Source organism: Oncorhynchus mykiss, chromosome 4 (assembly GCF_057628025.1).
Source record: "Oncorhynchus mykiss isolate SJ-2025 chromosome 4, ASM5762802v1, whole genome shotgun sequence".
In the NCBI taxonomy this organism is placed as follows: domain Eukaryota; kingdom Metazoa; phylum Chordata; class Actinopteri; order Salmoniformes; family Salmonidae; genus Oncorhynchus; species Oncorhynchus mykiss.
This window is the reverse complement of record NC_143025.1, coordinates 27,538,410-27,558,706: the sequence shown is the minus strand read 5'-3', so window position 1 is coordinate 27,558,706 and position 20,297 is coordinate 27,538,410. Positions and strand designations below refer to the sequence as shown.

Here is a 20,297-nt window from a genome sequence, read left to right as displayed (position 1 = left end):
CCCTTCCGGTACAGAAGTCTGCTTAGCCATTTAAGCAGATGCTCTTATCCAGAGCGACTCACACCTGAGTGCATACATTTTCATACTTTTTGTTCCCCGCGGGAATCAAACTCACTATCCAGGCGTTGCAAGCGCCACGCTCTACCAACTGAGCCACACTGGATTCAGCACTTCAACTAAAGATTACCCTACGACTCAATTCTTATATCCCATTCCCTCTCCTAATATCACGGACTGTCACATCTCAGAAGTCCTTGCCAAATCCCTTTCCCAGTACAAGGACTGACATAGAGCAAAGGACCCTCATGACTACTGCCATGGATGCATTTGACAGCTTGTTGGGTGTTGTAAGGTAGCTACCTCAAATAAGCAATCTCGTGTAATCAGAGCAGCCTTTTGCCTGTTTGTACTATGAGTATTATACATCTCTGGTTTGCACACACTCCGATGAATAAACCTCTATCTCTAATAGCAGCAGGGTTCCACTCAGATGAATAAACCTCTATCTCTAATAGCAGCAGGGTTCCACTCAGATGAATAAACCTCTATCTCTAATAGCAGCAGGGTTCCACTCAGATGAATAAACCTCTATCTCTAATAGCAGCAGGGTTCCACTCAGATGAATAAACCTCTATCTCTAATAGCAGCAGGGTTCCACTCAGATGAATAAACCTCTATCTCTAATAGCAGCAGGGTTCCACTCAGATGAATAAACCTCTATCTCTAATAGCAGCAGGGTTCCACTCAGATGAATAAACCTCTATCTCTAATAGCAGCAGGGTTCCCTCAGATGAATAAACCTCTATCTCTAATAGCAGCAGGGTTCCACTCAGATGAATAAACCTCTATCTCTAATAGCAGCAGGGTTCCACTCAGATGAATAAACCTCTATCTCTAATAGCAGCAGGGTTCCACTCAGATGAATAAACCTCTATCTCTAATAGCAGCAGGGTTCCACTCAGATGAATAAACCTCTATCTCTAATAGCAGCAGGGTTCCACTCAGATGAATAAACCTCTATCTCTAATAGCAGCAGGGTTCCACTCAGATGAATAAACCTCTATCTCTAATAGCAGCAGGGTTCCACTCAGATGAATAAACCTCTATCTCTAATAGCAGCAGGGTTCCACTCAGATGAATAAACCTCTCTCTAATAGCAGCAGGGTTCCACTCAGATGAATAAACCTCTATCTCTAATAGCAGCAGGGTTCCACTCAGATGAATAAACCTCTATCTCTAATAGCAGCAGGGTTCCACGGAACAACACACACGGGTTTGTTTTACTGTCCTTGTTGGGAGCAAACAATTGATTCCTATTCAAAATCGTATTTCCCCTAACCCTTAACCTACCCTAAACCTAAGTCTAAAATAGCCCTTTTCCTTGTGGGGACCGGCAAAATGTCCCCACTTGTCAAAATGTTCCTCCTTTTACTATCCTTGTGAGGACTTCCGGTAAAAACAAAAACATAACACACCCTCCACTGAGGGACAACACGGTTTGGAAACAGAGCAGAAACACAGGTTAAAATGCCAGTGCAGTCATCACTAAGATGTCAGTCAGAGAGGGAAGTCAATCAATCACTCCCCATTCAGTGTACACACACACACACATGCAGGGTATGGCTGCTTCTACTGTATACAGAGAGTGGAGTGATTGTAAGAGAGAGCACCAATTCCTGCCTTTCCCCATTCATATCTACCACAACAGGAACTACAGAGAATCACAAGTTTTACTAGAGCTAATAAAATAAGAAGAAACCTTCCATCTAGTCCTCAAAGGAAAAACAGAACAAACAAACACACACACACACACACACAGAGCGAGAGAGAGACAGTGAGAGAGCGGGAGTGAGGGGGAGGGAGAGGGGAAGAGAGACAGTGAGAGACAGCGAGAGAGCGGGAGTGAGGGGGAGGGAGAGGGGAAGAGAGCGAGAGAGCAAGAGAAAACAAGAGAAAGAAAAAGAGAGATCGAGAGAAGACGGATGTGTTTTCCCCCTGTAGTTCATAGGGGATTCCTGGGCCTTGTTAGTGTTCAGTAAGACAGTCTGTGCTGCCAGCTCTCAAAGAGAAAAAGGAAAGAAAGAAAGAAAGGGGGATAAATATAAAATGATGAAGCAGAGGAAAAATAAATAACATGTGACTTTTAATGATTTCTCCATGACTCATGTGTTTGTCCAGCTATGAGCGGCACATGGTGTTTCCGCTGCAGTCATTTAGCTGTGGTGCTGCGCCACGGCAAAAAAATATGGAACATGAAAGAAAATTCACATTTACTTCTCCTCGGCAAATGAGTAATGAATTGTAAAAACAGAGAACCCCATTATATATTTACCTAGTCGGCTTGTTGTTGTGCGTTCTATGCGAGATAAATATTTCTCTCAAGGCGCATTCAAGTGCCGATTGTCTCTCTCCCCATGGCATTCTCACAAAAGGTCAATGCACAACAATTCTTAACGCAATCGTGGGGAACCCAGCTTTCCATTCATACTTAATTTCTCAACTCCAAAATATGCGCAAATTGCACCATTTTAAACCCTGAGTTTTTTTTTGCCGGGGCACGGTTAAGCACATTACAGCTCTGCAATTTGCAGTAAATGCATAGGTAAGAGTAAATTGTAGGGTAACGTGGGGTTAAGTGCCACCCTACCGCAAAATAATTTTTGGGGAGTGACTTAAATTGTGATGAGACAGATGAAATGTTTAGTTGAGCAATAGTGGTGGCAACCAGGGAAAGTGTTAGGGGAGTATTATTTATTTTTAAAATTAAGTGGTTTGTGTGAGGTACAGGCAGGGGCCGTTTTACCCCAAGTAACCCTATTCACTGTGTTCATGCAAGTTTTTTGGGACATAGCATCATATTGATGAATTGTAACTAGTTAAAAGATTACATGTGGGTATCTAGCTAATGATTAGCTCAATAGGATAAATGCAGATAGGCAACCCCATTCTTCAGCCAATTTATTTATAGCCACTATGCTGCACCAGCTGGGCTACAGGTGATAATGCTGATTGCTAATAGCATACCTGATAATGTTAAATATGTTAAAATAATTGTAACAATACGTTTTTGGGCTCATTTCTAGGGGTGGAAATTATATTTTAGATGGCGTCAGTATACTTTTATTTTCATTCATTTTAGAGTAGAAAGTCCTTTTAAAAGGTCTGAGCTTCTCAGTGCTTCTACATAAAATGGCAGGGAGAATGGCGACGGGAAAGTGTCTGCATCTTACCCAGGTACGGTATGCAGGAGTTCATGCTCTGGCTGCGTATGTAGTCTCTCAGACGCTTGTAGTTGTCTTCTTTGGCCATGAGGTACTCCAACCTCTCAAACGTTGCTTTGTCTTTCCGACTCAACAACTACACAGAGACAGAGGGAGTTGAATTATTGTACACATACAGATAATTAATTCAACATTCACAGACTAAATAAAAGTGGGAACATATGAAAGCAAGAGCCAAGTGAGAAAGTGCTAAAAAGAGGGGGGAAAGAGCTCAAATCTGGACGCAAGAAGCACAATATCCAGCCTGGAGCCAGGAATATTGTTGTGGCGGGAGAACTGGGGATAATTTCCCTGGAATGGCCTCGTTGTGATTCAAATTCATTCACTCTAATTTATTAATTTTCCGGTCACTTCAGAGTGCAATATAATACCGTGCATTACCCGGCAAGCAAAGTCTGGTTTTCAGCCTTGCCAGAAAGTGAGAGAGTGCGTGAGAGAGCGAGAGAGAGAAAGAGTGTGAGCGAGAGTGTGAGAGAAATAAAGTGAGAGAGTGACCAGTGTGCGGAGAGTGAGTGAGTTTACGTATGAGAGTTTATTTTTACAGGGACAGTGCATGTTAAATCAATGTTCTCGCTGAAGTTTCTGCACAGACGCTTCATATACACAAAACCATTACATATTCCAGTAATGACCATGTAATGACTTTTGACTGGTGAGATAAAGACCATTTACATCTGCCTCTGCTCTACAACACTGCTCAAACACATTTTCAACCACATTTTTTGTAGCGTGCGGTTAGAGAGAGACCATTGTTTTGAGATGCATGGACACACAGTAACTCACCGCCCACGTCTTGGAGAGTCTATAGATGGGAGCGCTTTGTAGGCCCGACACCACAGCCATCACGGCATGCAGATTGTTTATGTCACACAGTTTCTGTTGGGAACAGAAAACACTCGAGATGTATACACACACTTTTGCATTACTATAGGTTTATTGTCCACTCATGTGGAAATGAAACAATAATCTGTTGAGAATAAACAGAGTACCGTGTTGTGTTCCTTACCTTGGCAGTTCGGATGTACAGACTGAGTACCTCAGCTCTGATCTTCAGGGTCTGAGCATGAAGGATCTCCCTCACCACCCAGAAAGTTGTCTGGAGACACAATCAATCAATTTGTTATTTTGTATAGCACAAAGTGATTAACGGCACCTGACACAGATGGTTAAACAGGACTTCCCAACAGAGTAGACAGACACACTCATACATGTGATTGCAGACTAAACAGCTATTTAACATCAGGTATAATGTTCCTTCAAGACAGACTCAGCCTACATCACACAGGTCAGATCACAACACAATGTCTACAGAGAAGCTGAACTAATGGGAATGTTCATCAGATTAGTTGTTCTGTCTGCAATGTGATCTTTGGGGGAAACAAGAGCACTGGAGGAGAAGAGGGGTAGGAGGGCTACTGGAATGGAGGAAAGTTCAGACTCCAGCCAGTGGTGGAAGAAGCGTTTCTAGATACTGTATCTGTATCTCGTCTCAAAATAGACCATCATTGCTGCCATGAATGATAATTATTCACATTTTACCGGCAAAATGGCATCTGCATGCCAATCATTTGATCACAATCAGTTTCATGGGAATATGCACGTAGATCTTCTTGAATGACTGTTTTAGAGCAGATGGTGTTAAACTATTAGCCTATGGTTTGTAGATACCCATTAATCCCAGCAACCCGTTCCCGCAGGAGGTTTTTTGCCTTATGGTAGGCCATCATTGTAAATAAGAATTTGTTCTTAACTGACTTGCCTAGTTAAATAAAGGTTAAATAAAATACACTTCCAGTCATTGCCCTAACACTAGTTAGCATTGGCTCGTGAAACTACCTCTAACTTCCTTCATACTGGAAACTGAGACATAAGGATGGTATCCCTTTAAGAATAGGATAGGAACTGCTGATGATGATTTTTCAATGTTCTGATTGGTCAAAGTGGTCAAGCCTCTGACCGGCCTCTGCAGTGCACACAAGTAGCATACAGCTCTTCATTCTCATCACCGCCAGAGAGGAGACATGGAAGAAACCACCATTTACCTACCTCTAGGTTGCTATAAATATTTATATGGTTTGTCATACTATAATTGTTATGTCATTTGTGGTAATTAACTATAAATCATACATAAATGATCAGAATTAAATTTCCAAAAATAGTTTGACCAGCTCTGTGTATATTTTAATTAAATTTAAAAATAAGGGAGCGCTGCTCCCCCATGATCCAGCAGCACTACACCAGCTGATGTATCAACAGCTACCCATAAAAGGTATGTAAGAGAATGTGGTCAGAGTGTGTGATAGATAACCCCCAGACAGAACAAAGTGATCTGATCGATATATCAATTGGCCAAGAGCTCACTGACACAGCTCTCCTCTCATAGTAAAGCAAATAAGGTCAATGAATTGGTCAGTGTCTGGTCCAACCACCCTCAGGAGAGAGGGAAGGGAAGAGAGGGAGGGAAGTGGAATGGAAAGACGGAAGGAAGAGGAGTGGTAATGGGGGGGGGAGAGAAATAAGCTGATATCAGGCATCCTGAGTCTTTTATAGTCTAAAACCGTCTGTACACCGTGTTCCAGAGAGAAAGAGAGGGGGGAGAGAGAGCAAGAGAGAAACAAATAGAAAACAGAAAAACATGGAAGGTCTGCGAAGAAAGACTATGTAAGCACTGTGGGTTGGGTGAACTAGAGAATGAGCAGCACTTCATACAAAACTGCTCCAATGACTCAGAGGTATTTATCTCCTGAAATTTAAAGAAAGAATTTCAGGATCTCTTTAACTGCATATGTTGAGGAGAAACACAAATCAGCATTTTGTTAGGTAAAAACGTAGAGCTTGCTGCAGTGTGTCCTGGCCTGTCATAAGACAAGTGACAATAGCTCCCACCATGTCATGTACATGACCCCTTCTAGATTTAATTTCTCAAATGTTGCCGTTTTCCTTTTTGTGTATTATTTATGTACAGTATAATTGTTTTTGTTGATATTAAAATTGTTTGTCACGCGTACTGTTCATTTGTGTCATACTTCATTTACATTGCTTTGGCAACAGTGGCAAACACCCATTCATGTCAATAAAGCATTTATTTAATTGAATTGAGAGAGAAAGTATGTATGTAAGAGGGAGCGAGAGCCTGAGAGAGGAGAGGAGAAAAAGAAAGAGAGATAGTGAGGAAGCGAGAGACAGACGGAGAGACAGAGTGATCAGCGTGGATCAGAGAGATCTAGAGCGCTGATGTCACCTAACCTACCCACAGGAAAAACAAAGGAAATATGCACTTCACCAAACGTATATCCTGCCTGCCTGTGTAATAGACCAATACATCAATATGTCATCAACTATACACAATACTGATGCTCCTTGAAGTCAGCTTTTTCTATCCTTTACTTTCCCTGTGCAACCATCTCACTTCTCTGCATCCCTTTCTTACACTTCCAACTCGCTTGCTTCATCTTCAACTTTCCATCTCCCCAGGAGTCCCTCTCTTCCTCCCACTCACTTTCCCTTTCCCTCTTCCCTTCTCCAAATCTTTAGGTCCTCCCTTCTTCAGAGTGTGTGTGATCATGGTTCTACTGTACGTGCAGGGTTGTGCAGATGATGAGAATCCCAGACAGGCCCAGAGGGGGGAAGCAACATGGGGAAGGGAGGGGAGGGACTGCTCTGGTTAACAGACTGACCAAACCCCCCACAGGGTCAGTGTGAGTGTGTGCGATATCAGCTTACTGCAGGTGGCTCTGCATAGAAAACCACTGTGGGAAAAATAATGTACTGCTACACTCCGGCACCATTGAGGGTCACAGCCATTCAAGAGATTAAAGTGGTTGGAGAGTTGCAGGGTAGTAACATAACTTTTTCCCCTCTAACATCCTCCACACACACAACTTTGTTTTTGTGAATTATCAGGGTTTTTTGGGAAAGTAATACATGTATTCCTATTCCAAATCCTTATTTACCAAACCCTTACCCTAACCCCAAACCTAACTCGTAAACCTAATCCCCTAAGCCTAAAATAGTGTGTGCGCGCCCTCATATGTCTATGTGTGTGCACTCTACAGGTCAGGCCAGAGGAAAGAGCAGAGGCTCTCAGTTGTCTTTCCAGTAGTGTTTATGATCTTATAAATCCCTGTTATTTCAGGCTGCTCTGTCCAACTCTGCAATCATCATAAATAACATGGAACATGGAGACACCAGCTGATAGCTGCGGATTAGTCCTGTAATAGGCGGAGTCTCTCATAAAAGCACCAGAGGACTGGAGAGTTTACGATAGCTCCATCTCACTGCCTGGGTGCTGAAGAGGCTACAGCTGGGTATGGCTAGGGTCAGGGGCTAATTTATTTTATACAAGACGCACATTTTCCCCTCTCCTCCTGACTGCATGTGCTGCCATAGAAATAGAATGAATAGAATGGGCATCCCCATTCAAGTCAAGAATGGCATAATGGCTAGACTTGTGACCATTGCAAGGAGCAAAGCAGGAAATAAAAAGCAGGAAGTGTACCCATCAATACATGCTGTCATTTGTTATTTCAACATTACAAAAATGACATTCCATTGCATGAGGCACATCAGTTATTTGAATGAACATTCTACATGACCATGGAAATTATTGCATCACAATACCAGGCAGCCATTGCAAGATTAGCCATGAGAATACTATATATATATATATATATATATATATATATAGAAGTGTTAAAAGCGGTATATTGAACTTGAACAGAACAATGGAATAGCAATTGAAATGCGTGGGGGAAAGGGCTGTGGGGGAAAGATCAAGAGTCACCTCATTGACCCCCAGAAAAATGAGCTTACCTTTAGGCTAGTGTATTTCACACTATGTTGAGGCAAATATCTGTGTTTAATGCTTGTATGGATGTCAACCCCAACACATGTTCATGTCATTGTTACCAATAAACTGCATTACAGTTTAAAAAAATTACTGACTCACACCAAAGATGTCTGTATGCTAGCTAACCAGCTTATACGAACAGGAGTTAGCATTTAGCAGTCACTTCTTCTAAACATTAAAATTAACAACTTCTACATGTCATGGCTCACAACACCATTATCCCAGAAATCCTAGACCCACTCCAATTTGCATACTGCCCCAACAGATCCACAGATGATGAAATCTATATTGCACTCCACACTGTCCTTTCCCACCTGGACAAAAGGAACACCTATGTGAGAATGCTGTTGATTGACTACAGCTCAGCACCATAGTGCCCTCAAAGCTCATCACTAAGCTAAGGACCCTGGGACTAAACGCCTCCATCTGCAAATGGATCCTGGAATTCTTGACGGGCCACCCCCACCCAGGTGGTAAAGGGTAGATAACACATCCCCCACACTGATCCTCAATACAACAGTGGTAGGCCTGATCACAGACAACGATGAGATTGACCCCCTCCCTATAGTCTGAGACCTGGCTGTGTGGTAGTAGGACAACAACCTCAAAAAGTTCTACACCCTCAAAAGGCTCTACAGTTGCACCATCGAGAGCATCCTTACTGGTTGCATCATTGCCTGGTATGGCAACGCCTCTGCCTCCGGCCACAAGGCACAAGGTAATGCGTATGTCCCAGTACATCATTGGGGCCAAGCTTCCTGCCATCCAGGACCTCTATACCAGGCGGTCTCAGAGGAAGGCCCTAAAAATGGTCAAAGACCCCAGCCGCCCTAGTCAGACTGTTCTCTCTGCTACCGCACGGCAAGCGGTGCCGGAGCGTCAAGTCTCGGTCCAAAGGAGTTCTTAACAGCTTCTACCCCCAAGCAATAAAAGACTCCTGAACAGCTAAACAAATGGCTACCCAGACCGCCCCCCCCCCCTCTTTTACACTGCTGCTACTCTGTATTATCTATGCATAGTCACTTTACCTCTACATATCACCTCAACTAACCAGTGTCACACCTCGACTCTGTACCGGTACCCCCTGTATATAGCCACGCTATTGTTAATTTACTGATGACATTTTTTTTTATTCATCTATTTTTTACTTGACAAGTACTTTTCTTAAAACTGCATTGTTGGTTAAGGGCTTGTAAGTAAGCATTTCACTGTTCTACACCTGTTGTATTCAGAGCATGTGACAAATAACATTTGATTTGAAAACAGACAACAATATCCAAATCGGCCCTAAGCAACCACATTGTGGGCCTGTTACAATACATAAATCATGAAGGATTTGAGGAATATCCACTTTGTTAGATCATATTTATTGAATGTGCGCCAATCTGGTCAATGGAATGTCTGCGTTCCATTGACGCCTTAACACATTTATTGCCAGGGTTAGAGGTTCCAAGCTCTATTCATATGTGAGCTGCTGCAAGGAAGGGGGCGTTGCCTAGACAACCAAAGACTTGTTTGCTACAACACCTTGCTTGTTTCACATTGTTACTGGAGAAACCGACACAACCGAACGAATGCCCTGCCATCCTGTCTTCCGTCAGCTGTTCATTCCACACACACAAAAAAACGTTAATGGTTATTTTATTTTCAAGACCGTGTTCATCCATAACCGTCGGTTACACGGTTAGATGGTAATAGTGCCAGCCCTAGCCCGCACACCTGTAGACTTCCAGTCATTGCGCTAACACTATTTTGCATTGGCTCGTGAAATGAACGCCAACTCTATTCATACTGCACACAGAGACATAAAAATGGTATCCACAAGTTCATCTGACTCTGGGTAAGTAGAACAAACAAATATTGCCGTATCCCTTTAAAATAGCCACTCCGTTACCGCCAGCCATACCTCAGTCAACTCCCAGGGCCCCTCCAGCCTTACCCCAGGGCCCCTCCAGCCCGCTCTAGCCTTACCTCAGCCCCCATTCACCCAGAACATTATCTACCCTTCTCCAATCTTCTTTAGCTCTACACCTAACCTCCCCCATCCCCTTTAATCCTTTTCACTTCATCCCTAAATCATCCTCTCCTCCCCTTTCCACTACATCCCACTCTATACCTACCCCTCGCCAGTCATACCAACCTACACTACATAACCAAAAGTATGTGGGCACCTGCTAATCAAACATCTCATTCCAAACAGTTGACAGGGGTTTTACAGTTTGACAAACTGACTTGTTGGAAAGGTGGCATCCTCTGATGGTGCCACGTTGAAAGTCACTGAGCTCTTCAGTAAGGCCATTCTACTGCCAATGTTTGTCTATGGAGATTGTATGGCTGTGTGCTCGACTTTCTGCAACTATCAGCAACGGATGTAGCTGAAATAGTTTTGTATATCGGGTGTATATACTCAACCCAAAACCTTAACCTATCCCGTGTTTTCAAAACAACATGAAGAAATGGAAAAGTAGTATGGAGATAGCTCAAATCCCTTCCCACCAAACAGAGATCTTTATTTTTTTCAAATAGGGAAAAGAAATGCATTATTTATATTTTTTTTAAAGAATTCTACTTTTTACCTCCTTTTCTCCCCAATTTTGTGATATCTTATTGGTACAGTAGTTAGTCTTGTCGCTGCAACTCCCGTACGGACTCGGGAGAGGCGAAGGTCGAGAGCCATGCATCCTCCGAAACACAACCCAACCAAGCCGCACTGCTTTTTGACACAGTGCTCGCTTAACCTGGAAGACAGCCGCACCAATGTGTCGGAGGAAACACTGTCCAACTGGCGACCGTGTCAGCGTGCATGCGCCCGGCCCGCCACAGGAGTTGCTAGAGCGTGATGGGACAAAGACATCTCGGCCGGCCAAACCCTACCCTAAACCAGACACAGCCCGGGATCGAACCCGGATCGGTAGTGACACCTCTAGCACTAACTTGGCTATATACACGGTGTACCAGTACAGAGTCGATGTGCAGGGACACGAGGTAATTGAGGTAGATATGCATAAATAGGTAGGGGTAAAGTGAAAGATATCAGTTTGTCTCTGTGAATGGTCTGTCCTCTGACAAATCAACTGTACATTTCGGTGTTCCTCAAGGTTCCGTTTTAGGACCACTATTGTTTTCACTATATATTTTACCTCTTGGGGATGTTATTCGAAAACATAATGTTAACTTTCACTGCTATGCGGATGACACACAGCTGTACATTTCAATTAAACATGGTGAAGCCCCAAAATTGCCCTTGCTAGAAGAATGTGTTTCAGACATAAGGAAGTGGATGGCTGCAAACTTTCTACTTTTAAACTCGGACAAAACAGAGATGCTTGTTCTAGGTCCCAAGAAACAAAGAGATCTTCTGTTGAATCTGACAATTAATCTTAATGGTTGTACAGTCGTCTCAAATAAAACTGTGAAGGACCTCGGCGTTACTCTGGACCCTGATCTCTCTTTTGAAGAACATACCATTTCAAGGACAGCTTTTTTCCATCTACGTAACATTGCAAAAATCAGGAACTTTCTGTCCAAAAATGATGCAGAAAAATTAATCCATGCTTTTGTCACTTCCAGGTTAGACTACTGCAATGCTCTACTTTCCGGCTACCCGGATAAAGCACTAAATAAACTTCAGTTAGTGCTAAATACGGCTGCTAGAATCCTGACTAGAACCAAAAAATTTGATCATATTACTCCAGTGCTAGCCTCTCTACACTGGCTTCCTGTCAAAGCAAGGGCTGATTTCAAGGTTTTACTGCTAACCTACAAAGCATTACATGGGCTTGCTCCTATCTATCTCTCTGATTTGGTCCTGCCGTACATACCTACACGTACGCTACGGTCACAAGACGCAGGCCTCCTAATTGTCCCTAGAATTTTTAAGCAAACAGCTGGAGGCAGGGCTTTCTCCTATAGAGCTCCATTTTTATGGAACGATCTGCCTACCCATGTCAGAGACGCAAACTCGGTCTCAACCTTTAAGTCTCTACTGAAGACTCATCTCTTCAGTGGGTCATATGATTGAGTGTAGTCTGGCCCAGGAGTGGGAGGGTGAACGGAAAGGCTCTGGAGCAACGAACCACCCTTGCTGTCTCTGCCTGGCCGGTTCCCCTCTTTCCACTGGGATTCTCTGCCTCTAACCCTATTACAGGGGCTGAGTCACTGGCTTTACTGGGGCTCTCTCATGCCGTCCCTGGAGGGGGTGCGTCACCTGAGTGGGTTGAGTCACTGATGTGGTCATCCTGTCTGGGTTGGCGCCCCCCCCCCCCCCCCCCTTAAGTTGTGCCGTGGCGGAGGTCTTTGTGGGCTATACTCAGCCTTGTCTCAGGATGGTATGTTGGTGGTTGAAGATATCCCTCTAGTGGTGTGGGGGCTGTGCTTTGGCAAAGTGGGTGGGGTTATATCCTTCCTGTTTGGCCCTGTCCGGGGGTGTCCTCGGAGTGGGCCACAGTGTCTCCTGACCCCTCCTGTCTCAGCCTCCAGTATTTATGCTGCAGTAGTTTATGTGTCGGGGGGCTAGGGTCAGTTTGTTATATCTGGAGTACTTCTTCTGTCCTATTCGGTGTCCTGTGTGAATCTAAGTGTGCGTTCTCTAATTCTCTCCTTCTCTCTTTCTCTCTCTCGGAGGACCTGAGCCCTAGGACCATGCCCCAGGACTACCTGACATGATGACTCCTTGCTGTCCCCAGTCCACCTGGCTGTGCTGCTGCTCCAGTTTCAACTGTTCTGCCTTATTATTATTCGACCATGCTGATCATTTATGAACATTTGAACATCTTGGCCATGTTCTGTTATAATCTCCACCCGGCACAGCCAGAAGAGGACTGGCCATCCCACATATGCTCTCTCTAATTCTCTCTTTCTTTCTCTCTCTCGGAGGACCTGAGCCCTAGGACCATGCCCCAGGAATACCTGACATGATGACTCCTTGCTGTCCCCAGTCCACCTGACTGTGTTGCTGCTCCAGTTTCAACTATTCTGCCTTATTATTATTCGACCATGCTGGTCATTTATGAACATTTGAACATCTTGACCATGTTTTGTTATAATCTCCACCCGGCACAGCCAGAAGAGGACTGGCCACCCCACATAGCCTGGTTCCTCTCTAGGTTTCTTCCTAGGTTTTGGCCTTTCTAGGGAGTTTTTCCTAGCCACCGTGCTTCTTCACCTGCATTGCTTGCTGTTTGGGGTTTTAGGCTGGGTTTCTGTACAGCACTTTGAGATATCAGCTGATGTACGAAGGGCTATATAAAATACATTTGATTGATTGATTGATAAAGTGACTAGGCAACAGGATAGATAATAAACAGTAACAGCAGCATATGTGAGAAAGAGTTAGTGCAAAAAAGGTCAATGCAGATAGTTAATAATTATTCTGGTTTGCTATTTATCTAACAACCTATGGGTTTGAGCTTGAGCATTACTGAAAGATGGCAGCCTTCCCCTTGTCATCCAAAGCCTGAAGCCAATAACAGAGTTGAAGGAAGACTGCTAAGACTGGAGCTCATGCTAAGGACCTCTCCCTGCCTAAGCCCCATTATTCACAAGGCTCCTTTTACTTGGCTGATGCCTGCCGGCCGGCTGGCCCTGTGATGTGCAGCTAACTAACATCTGTAACGGCCGTTTGGGGAACTTTCCACAGAAACACATTCCTCTAACATCATCTCATACGGAGTCTGCAGGGTCTTAAAGACACTCTTAAAGGGGCAGGGAGAAGATGGAGGGTAGTAAAGACACTCAAATGGACAGGGGGGAGAGACCGGGGAGATGGGAGAAAGGAAAAGGGGAAGAAGGAGACATGGAGCAGGATAAAAGGGTAAGGCTGCCCGTGCGTCATTAGAGGGCTTCCTGCTGATGACTTCACACGTGAGCTCAATTGTACTCATGCACACGCGCTCAAAACACAAATACCCAAGTGTACTAAAACCATGCACAAACACATTATCAGACCATATCCATATCCAAACAGTTTAAACAAACACCAGAGACAGTGAAGGCCAGCTAAGGACAGAGTGTTGGGAAAGAAAGTCTCTCAGGTCTCTTCAGTGTTTATTAGCCATATCATGGACAGAACCCAGTCTGATGAGACCGATAGGATTTGAGAGACCGAGAGAGAAAGAGAGAGAGAAAGAGAGAGAGAAAGAGCAGGCTAAGACAATAGGACAAATGGGATATTTTTAGATGATGGATTGTGTCGTATTCAGGGCTCTAGAGGCCCAAAGTGTCAGGTACAGAATACAGACGAATGCACTGCTGTGAGATATGTCAATGGAGTGTGTGTGTGTGTGTGTGTGTGTGTGTGTGTGTTCCCTATGTAAGATGAGTCAACAAGTCAGCAGGAGGTATGTTTTGTTACCATGACACCCTCCAAGCTCCAAAACAAAGGATTAGGAAAGAGAGGATGATTTGGGATGTGGTGAGAGAAGAAGAGGAAAGAGGAGAGGATTTAATCTCTCCATGACTTGCTCGCCAAAGCTCATAACTCAGCTCCAGGGGAACATTTCTCCCCCTATCCACCCCCACTTTTCTGCCTGTGTGTGCATTACCTGGTTGAACCTGCGGGTGAAGGCCACAGCATTAGGGGCAGAGCTGTGCTTCTCCTTCTTGTTCCAGCCACAACTTGACAGCTCCTAAACACACAAACATACACACTTAGCCAGAAGTTTACATAAAACACAGTCACAGATTTACATGGTGAACGCATCCACAGGTTCAGCAGCTCCTAAATAAGTCATTAACACAGATTTATACAAAGCACACTCCGGGACAAAAAACAGACAGTCTTGAACGGAGTAAAGAGTTTGTGTATTCCACCAAGGACAAAGTCAGTCTGTTCTTAACAGTTCACTGAGAGGGGAGGGGGCACATTGGGACACGATAAGAAGTGTGAGAGAGAGAGGAGTAGGTGTTTTAGGTCAGAAACAGAGAGCTGAAGGGTAGCAGTGTCAGAGTTGTCATAAGGGTAAGTAACTATCCCAATCAGAGGGGAGCAGTTGATAATGGTGCACTTGGACAGACTCTGAACTGGCCCTGAGAGAGTGGAGACCATAGAGACAGACAGAGCAGGGAGAGCCCTCTCTGGATAAGGGACATTATCAGGGGGCCAGAGATTTGCCAGGGGGCAAGGGACACAGTGATGGAACAGTAGGAAAACGTGTTGTATTCTCTATTAATCAGCTGAACTATTCTCTTGATGACCACCTCCGAGACTGGCTGCCTGATTGTCTGTCTGGAAGCAACAACCTCCTTCACCACTAGCTCCAAACAATCTGGCCCCGTGAGCTACACACACACCCTGGCCAAATAAATCATGTGCAATGGCCCTGTGTGTGTTTCTGTGTGGAGGGGAACAAGTATTTCACAGATATTAAAAACAGTGTGTGAGTGGGTGCTTTCAAACTTCAGCATCATCAGTTCTAAGAAAGCAGAGATGGCGTCCCCTGTATTGAGTACAACAGGAGCCGAGCGGCGCTTGGTGGGTTGGAGAGGAGAGAGAGAGAGAGCAAAGAGGAGGAAAGGGAGAAAGAGAGAGAGCAGAGGTCCAGAGCCTCATGACAGCAGCTTTTAGCAGGCCTCTGTAAACTGTTAAACTGCTGCCCTGACAGACACTCTACACCACTGAGTGAGAACCCCCTTTGTGTGTGTGTGTGTGTGTGTGTGTGTGTGTGTGTGTGTGCGTGTATGTAGTAGCCCAGTAGTGCCAGCTGTCACATCTCTTACAGCACTCATTTATTTAACCTTCACTCTTCCTTAAACATACGCTCCCCTCTGGCTGTCACTCATCCCTTCTATCCCACTCGTTATCCACTCCTCCACCATTCTCCTCCCCCATCTCCTAATAATGGCTCCCAGATTGGGATGTTCCATTGGGAGACTGAGTTAGAGCGAGTGGGAGAGAGATGGATATACAATAAAGGACTATTGTAGATCCCAGGGGAAGACAATTGTAGTGAAAATGTCTCATGAAATGTTATTTATTATCACACAATTAACTTTTTGGTCCACCAGCAAATGTTGCAGGTAAATGGGAAAATATTTTTTTAGCTAAAATGACACCAACAAAAACATGAAGAAAAAAAGAACAGACATGCTTGGTAATGTTTCTAAAACAATAATTGTATTACTATTAAGAACTAAAATGTGGTATTTTTTAAATTTCATTTTAAGACCTAAATCTTGACGAGATAAAAATGTTCACCTGCCCCTGGAGGGAACTGTGGGAATGGGACTCGAGTCATGTCTGTGCCTGTGTGATTGAGTATGTCTAGGAGAAGAGTGGTCTTCTCTTCCCTGCTAGTTGAAACAGAAAAAATCAACTATGTAAATAGCCAAGAAACAAGGACAAAGTCTCACTTCTGTAGACTTTCGTTTCAAGTAAACTTGACCAACTTTTATGCCTGTGCTTCTAAAATATGTATCTTTGACTCAGCTCTTCACGTGTGCACATCAGCCCCCACCAAGCAGTGTGGCAGCGAGAGGTGGAATAGGCTATATACGGACAGTTTGTAGTTTTGACTTGATGCGATTAATTTACCAGCTATAAAACAAAACGAGGGAAATACTATAAATGTGATCATACTTAACTATTTTTATTCACAAATGCGATTGAAATGCTTGCACAGTGGAGCCTGACCACCCGCCAACGTGGCTGGTGAAATAGCCAATAACTAAATCTACCTGCACTTGGCAGGTGTTAATTTTAGGCCCTGCACACACACACAATATTAAACCTTGAATAAGCACAATTCAATAGAAATATTTCACTAGGTCTCAAAACACCTGACAGTGTGGGGGTTTAACTCACTCCATCCACCAGCAGTATAGAAGGCAGCAACCAGCAACCAGCCACTCCCTCATAACCTTTACCTAAAACTTTATAACTAACCCAACAACACATTCCTCTCATCTGAACTAAAGGAAACCCTAAATGATACCTCATAACAGAAAGTGCCCTACTTACAATGCTATCTCATAAGCTGTCCCAATTACAACCGGTGTGTGTAAAAGTCAGCAGGGAACTGTTGTACAGCTAATTCAAAAGCAGTTACAACTTCATAACGTTATCATCCCATTTCACTCAATAGGCATTAAAAACAACACAGAGCTTTAAAACAGCTCAACACGGATGGCCCTTTAGTGCCTGGGTTTGACGAGGTGGTCCTGGTGAGTGTGTGAAGAGAGGTTTGACGAGGTAGAAGCGTTCAGGAGAACTTTAATGGGGCTAGTAAAGTGCAGTCAGCCTGCTGAAACAAACCACAGATGGGTTTCACTAGTTTCCACAATGTCCTGGCCTAGGGGTGGTCGCTAGGATCAAGTACCAGAATCAAAGTCAGAGAATCAATCAATGATATTACCCTAACAAACAGCTCCAGTCTGTTGTGGAACACCATTTGCCACTTGGTCCATTTGATTTATGTCATGTCTGAGCCATGCCTTTCTCGAATCTGTGACATTGCCTTGTGCTTTGAGCGAACATTTGCATTAAAGTCAACATGATTATTTGAGATGCAGTGATTGTCTTGGCGGTTGTAGTTGGTCCCAGCCCAGTCCTACCCTCACTGCTTTCTAGTTCTAAAATCAGCAATACAGTACACACACCCTTGACTGACAGATGATTCCACAGCATGTATTTTGAAGTCCTCACACACACACACAGCTAAAGCAGCTCCAGCCAAACCACTAACAGAGCCGATCTAATGTGAGATACCACAGCCACTTCTCTGCTCTGGGCCTCGTTTCAGTCAACACAGTGGAAACCTGGACCTCCACACACCCTGTGGACCAGACCAGAACGAGAGAATCAGCTGGAGCTAGAGGGGGGAGAGAGAGAGAAAGGAGGGGAGTGGGAGGTTGACTAAGGTTGACAGCAATCGTAATGGAAAGTAACTTGTGTGTGGTAAAATTATATCCAGGCCTGTGCTGTAATGCCAGGAGACGGAAAGGCAGTAAGAGACAATCCTAATTGCCTGAGTGGCAGTCTTCTGAATACCACAAAAACATTACTTACAGCGCTGACGACTGATTGGCATTCAGACCATTACCTCGCCTGCCTCTAGGAAGACCTATGAAATGTTGGTGTAAAAATGCATCTCTCAAACAGTGCGTCATTCCCTAGCGCCAGCCCCCTTGTTAGCTAGTGTTATATGTTAGGTGGTGGTTAGTTCATCATATCCTGCGAATATGTATGCATCCCTATTCCCTACATGGCTGGTTTTACATGACGTGTAGGAGATAGGCCTATAATGTCCGTTATACGCCTATCCTGTTCACTTTCCCACACAGCTAATGTCATGGCTCATAAAATGGTATGAGAGGAGCGATGTGATCAGACAAACATGTAGACCAGCGGTTCCCAAACTAGGGGTCACCTGATATGAAAATAGGATCACGGGAGAATTGTCAAAATCCAGAAGAAAAAAAAATGTATACATAAAAATATACACAGTTGAAGTCAGAAGTTTACATACACCTTAGCCAAATACATTTAAACTCAGTTTTCACAATAGTAAAAATTCACCGTCTTATGTCAGTTAGGATCACCACTTCATTTTAAGAATGTGAAATGTCCGAATAATAGTGAAGTTATTTATTTCAGCTTTGATTTCTTTCATCACATTCCCAGTGGGTCAGAAGTTTACATAAACTCAATTAGTATTTGGTAGCACTGCATTTAAATTGTTTAACTTGGGTCAAATGTTTTGGGTAGCCTTCCACAAACTTCCCACAATAAGTTGGGTGAATTTTGGACCATTCCTCCTGACAGAGCTGGTGTAACTGAGTCAGGTTTGTAGGCCTCCTTGCTGCACACACTTTTTCAGTTCTGCTCACAAATGTTCTATAGGATTGAGGTCAGGGCTTTGTGATGGCCACTCCAATACCTTGACTGATATCAACATAATTATCCTACCTCATGATGCCATCTATTTTGTGAAGTGCACCAGTCCCTCCCGCAGCAAATTACCCACACAACATGATGCTGCCAACCCCGTGCTTCCCGGGTTGGGATGGTGTTCTTCAGCTTGCAAGCCTCCTGCTTTTTCCTCCAAACATAACGATGGTCATTATGGCCAAAATAGTTATATTTTTGTTTCATCAGACCAGAGGACATTTGTCCAAAAAGTACAATCTTTGTCCCCATGTGCAGTTGCAAACCGTAGTCTGGCTTTTTTAAATGGTGCTTTTGGAGCAGTGGCTTCTTCCTTGCTGAGTGGCCATTCAGGTAATGTCGATATAGGACTCTTTTTACTGTGGATATAGACACTTTAGTACCTGTTTCCCCCAGTATCTTCACAAGGTTCTTTGCTGTTGTTCTGGGATTGATTTGCACTTTTCGCACCAAAGTATGTTCCTCTCTAGGAGACAGAACGAGTCTCTTCCCTGAGCAGTATGACGGCTGTGTGCTCCCATGGGGATTAAACTTGCGTAATATTGTTTGTACAGATGAACGTGGTACCTTCAGGCATTTGGAAATTGCTCCCAAGGATGAACCAGACTTGTGGTCTACAATTTTTTTCTGAAGTCTTGGCTGATTTATTTTGGTTTTCCCATGATGTCAAGCAAAGAGGTACTGAGTTTGGAGGTAGGCCTTGAAATACATCCACAGGTACACTTCCAAATGATTCATTTACTGGAATTTTCCAAGCTGTTTAAAGACACAGTCAACTTAGTGTATGTAAACTTTTGACCCACTGGAATTGTGATACAGTGAATTAATCTGTCTGTAAATAATTGTTGGAAAAATGACTTGTCATGTACAATGTAGATGTCCTAACCGACTTGTCAAAACTAGAGTTTGTTAAACAAGAAATTTGTGGAGTGGTTGAAAAACAATGACTCCAACCTAAGTGCATGTAAACTTCTGACTTCAACTATAGTAACCAAAAAAGTTTTAGTTAATTTTCTTCAAAGGAGCCACCCTTTGCCTTGATGATAGCTTTGCACGTGCTTGTCAGTCTCTCAACCAGCTTCATAACCCAACACACCTCCAGGCTGTGTCAAGGCTTTTTGACCAAGAAGAAAAGTGGAGTGCTGCATCAGATGTCCTAGCCTCCACAATCACCTGACCTCAACTCAACTGAGATGGTTTGGGATGAGTTGAACCGCAGAATGAATGAAAATCAGCAAACAAGTGCTCAGCATATGTGGGAACTCATTCATGACTGTTGGAAAAG

General features: G+C 43.8%; 1 protein-coding gene across 20 annotated transcripts in view; it reads right to left on the bottom strand.

The window, feature by feature from the left end:
• Nucleotides 1-20,297, bottom strand: part of LOC110521611 (ras-specific guanine nucleotide-releasing factor RalGPS2) — a 141,786-nt gene that overhangs the window by 48,071 nt on the left and 73,418 nt on the right. For 18 of the 20 annotated variants that reach the window (XM_090231662.1, XM_021599288.3, XM_021599291.3 and 15 more), the window contains exons 6-9: nucleotides 14,673-14,756; nucleotides 4,288-4,377; nucleotides 4,065-4,157; nucleotides 3,231-3,357 (exon numbers count right to left, since the gene is read on the bottom strand). In XM_090231662.1, coding sequence (XP_090087788.1) covers nucleotides 3,231-3,357; nucleotides 4,065-4,157; nucleotides 4,288-4,377; nucleotides 14,673-14,756 — 394 coding nt within the window. The remainder of the gene's footprint in view (nucleotides 1-3,230; nucleotides 3,358-4,064; nucleotides 4,158-4,287; nucleotides 4,378-14,672; nucleotides 14,757-20,297) is intronic. The other 2 variants (XM_090231675.1, XM_090231676.1) reach the window with 1 other exon arrangement.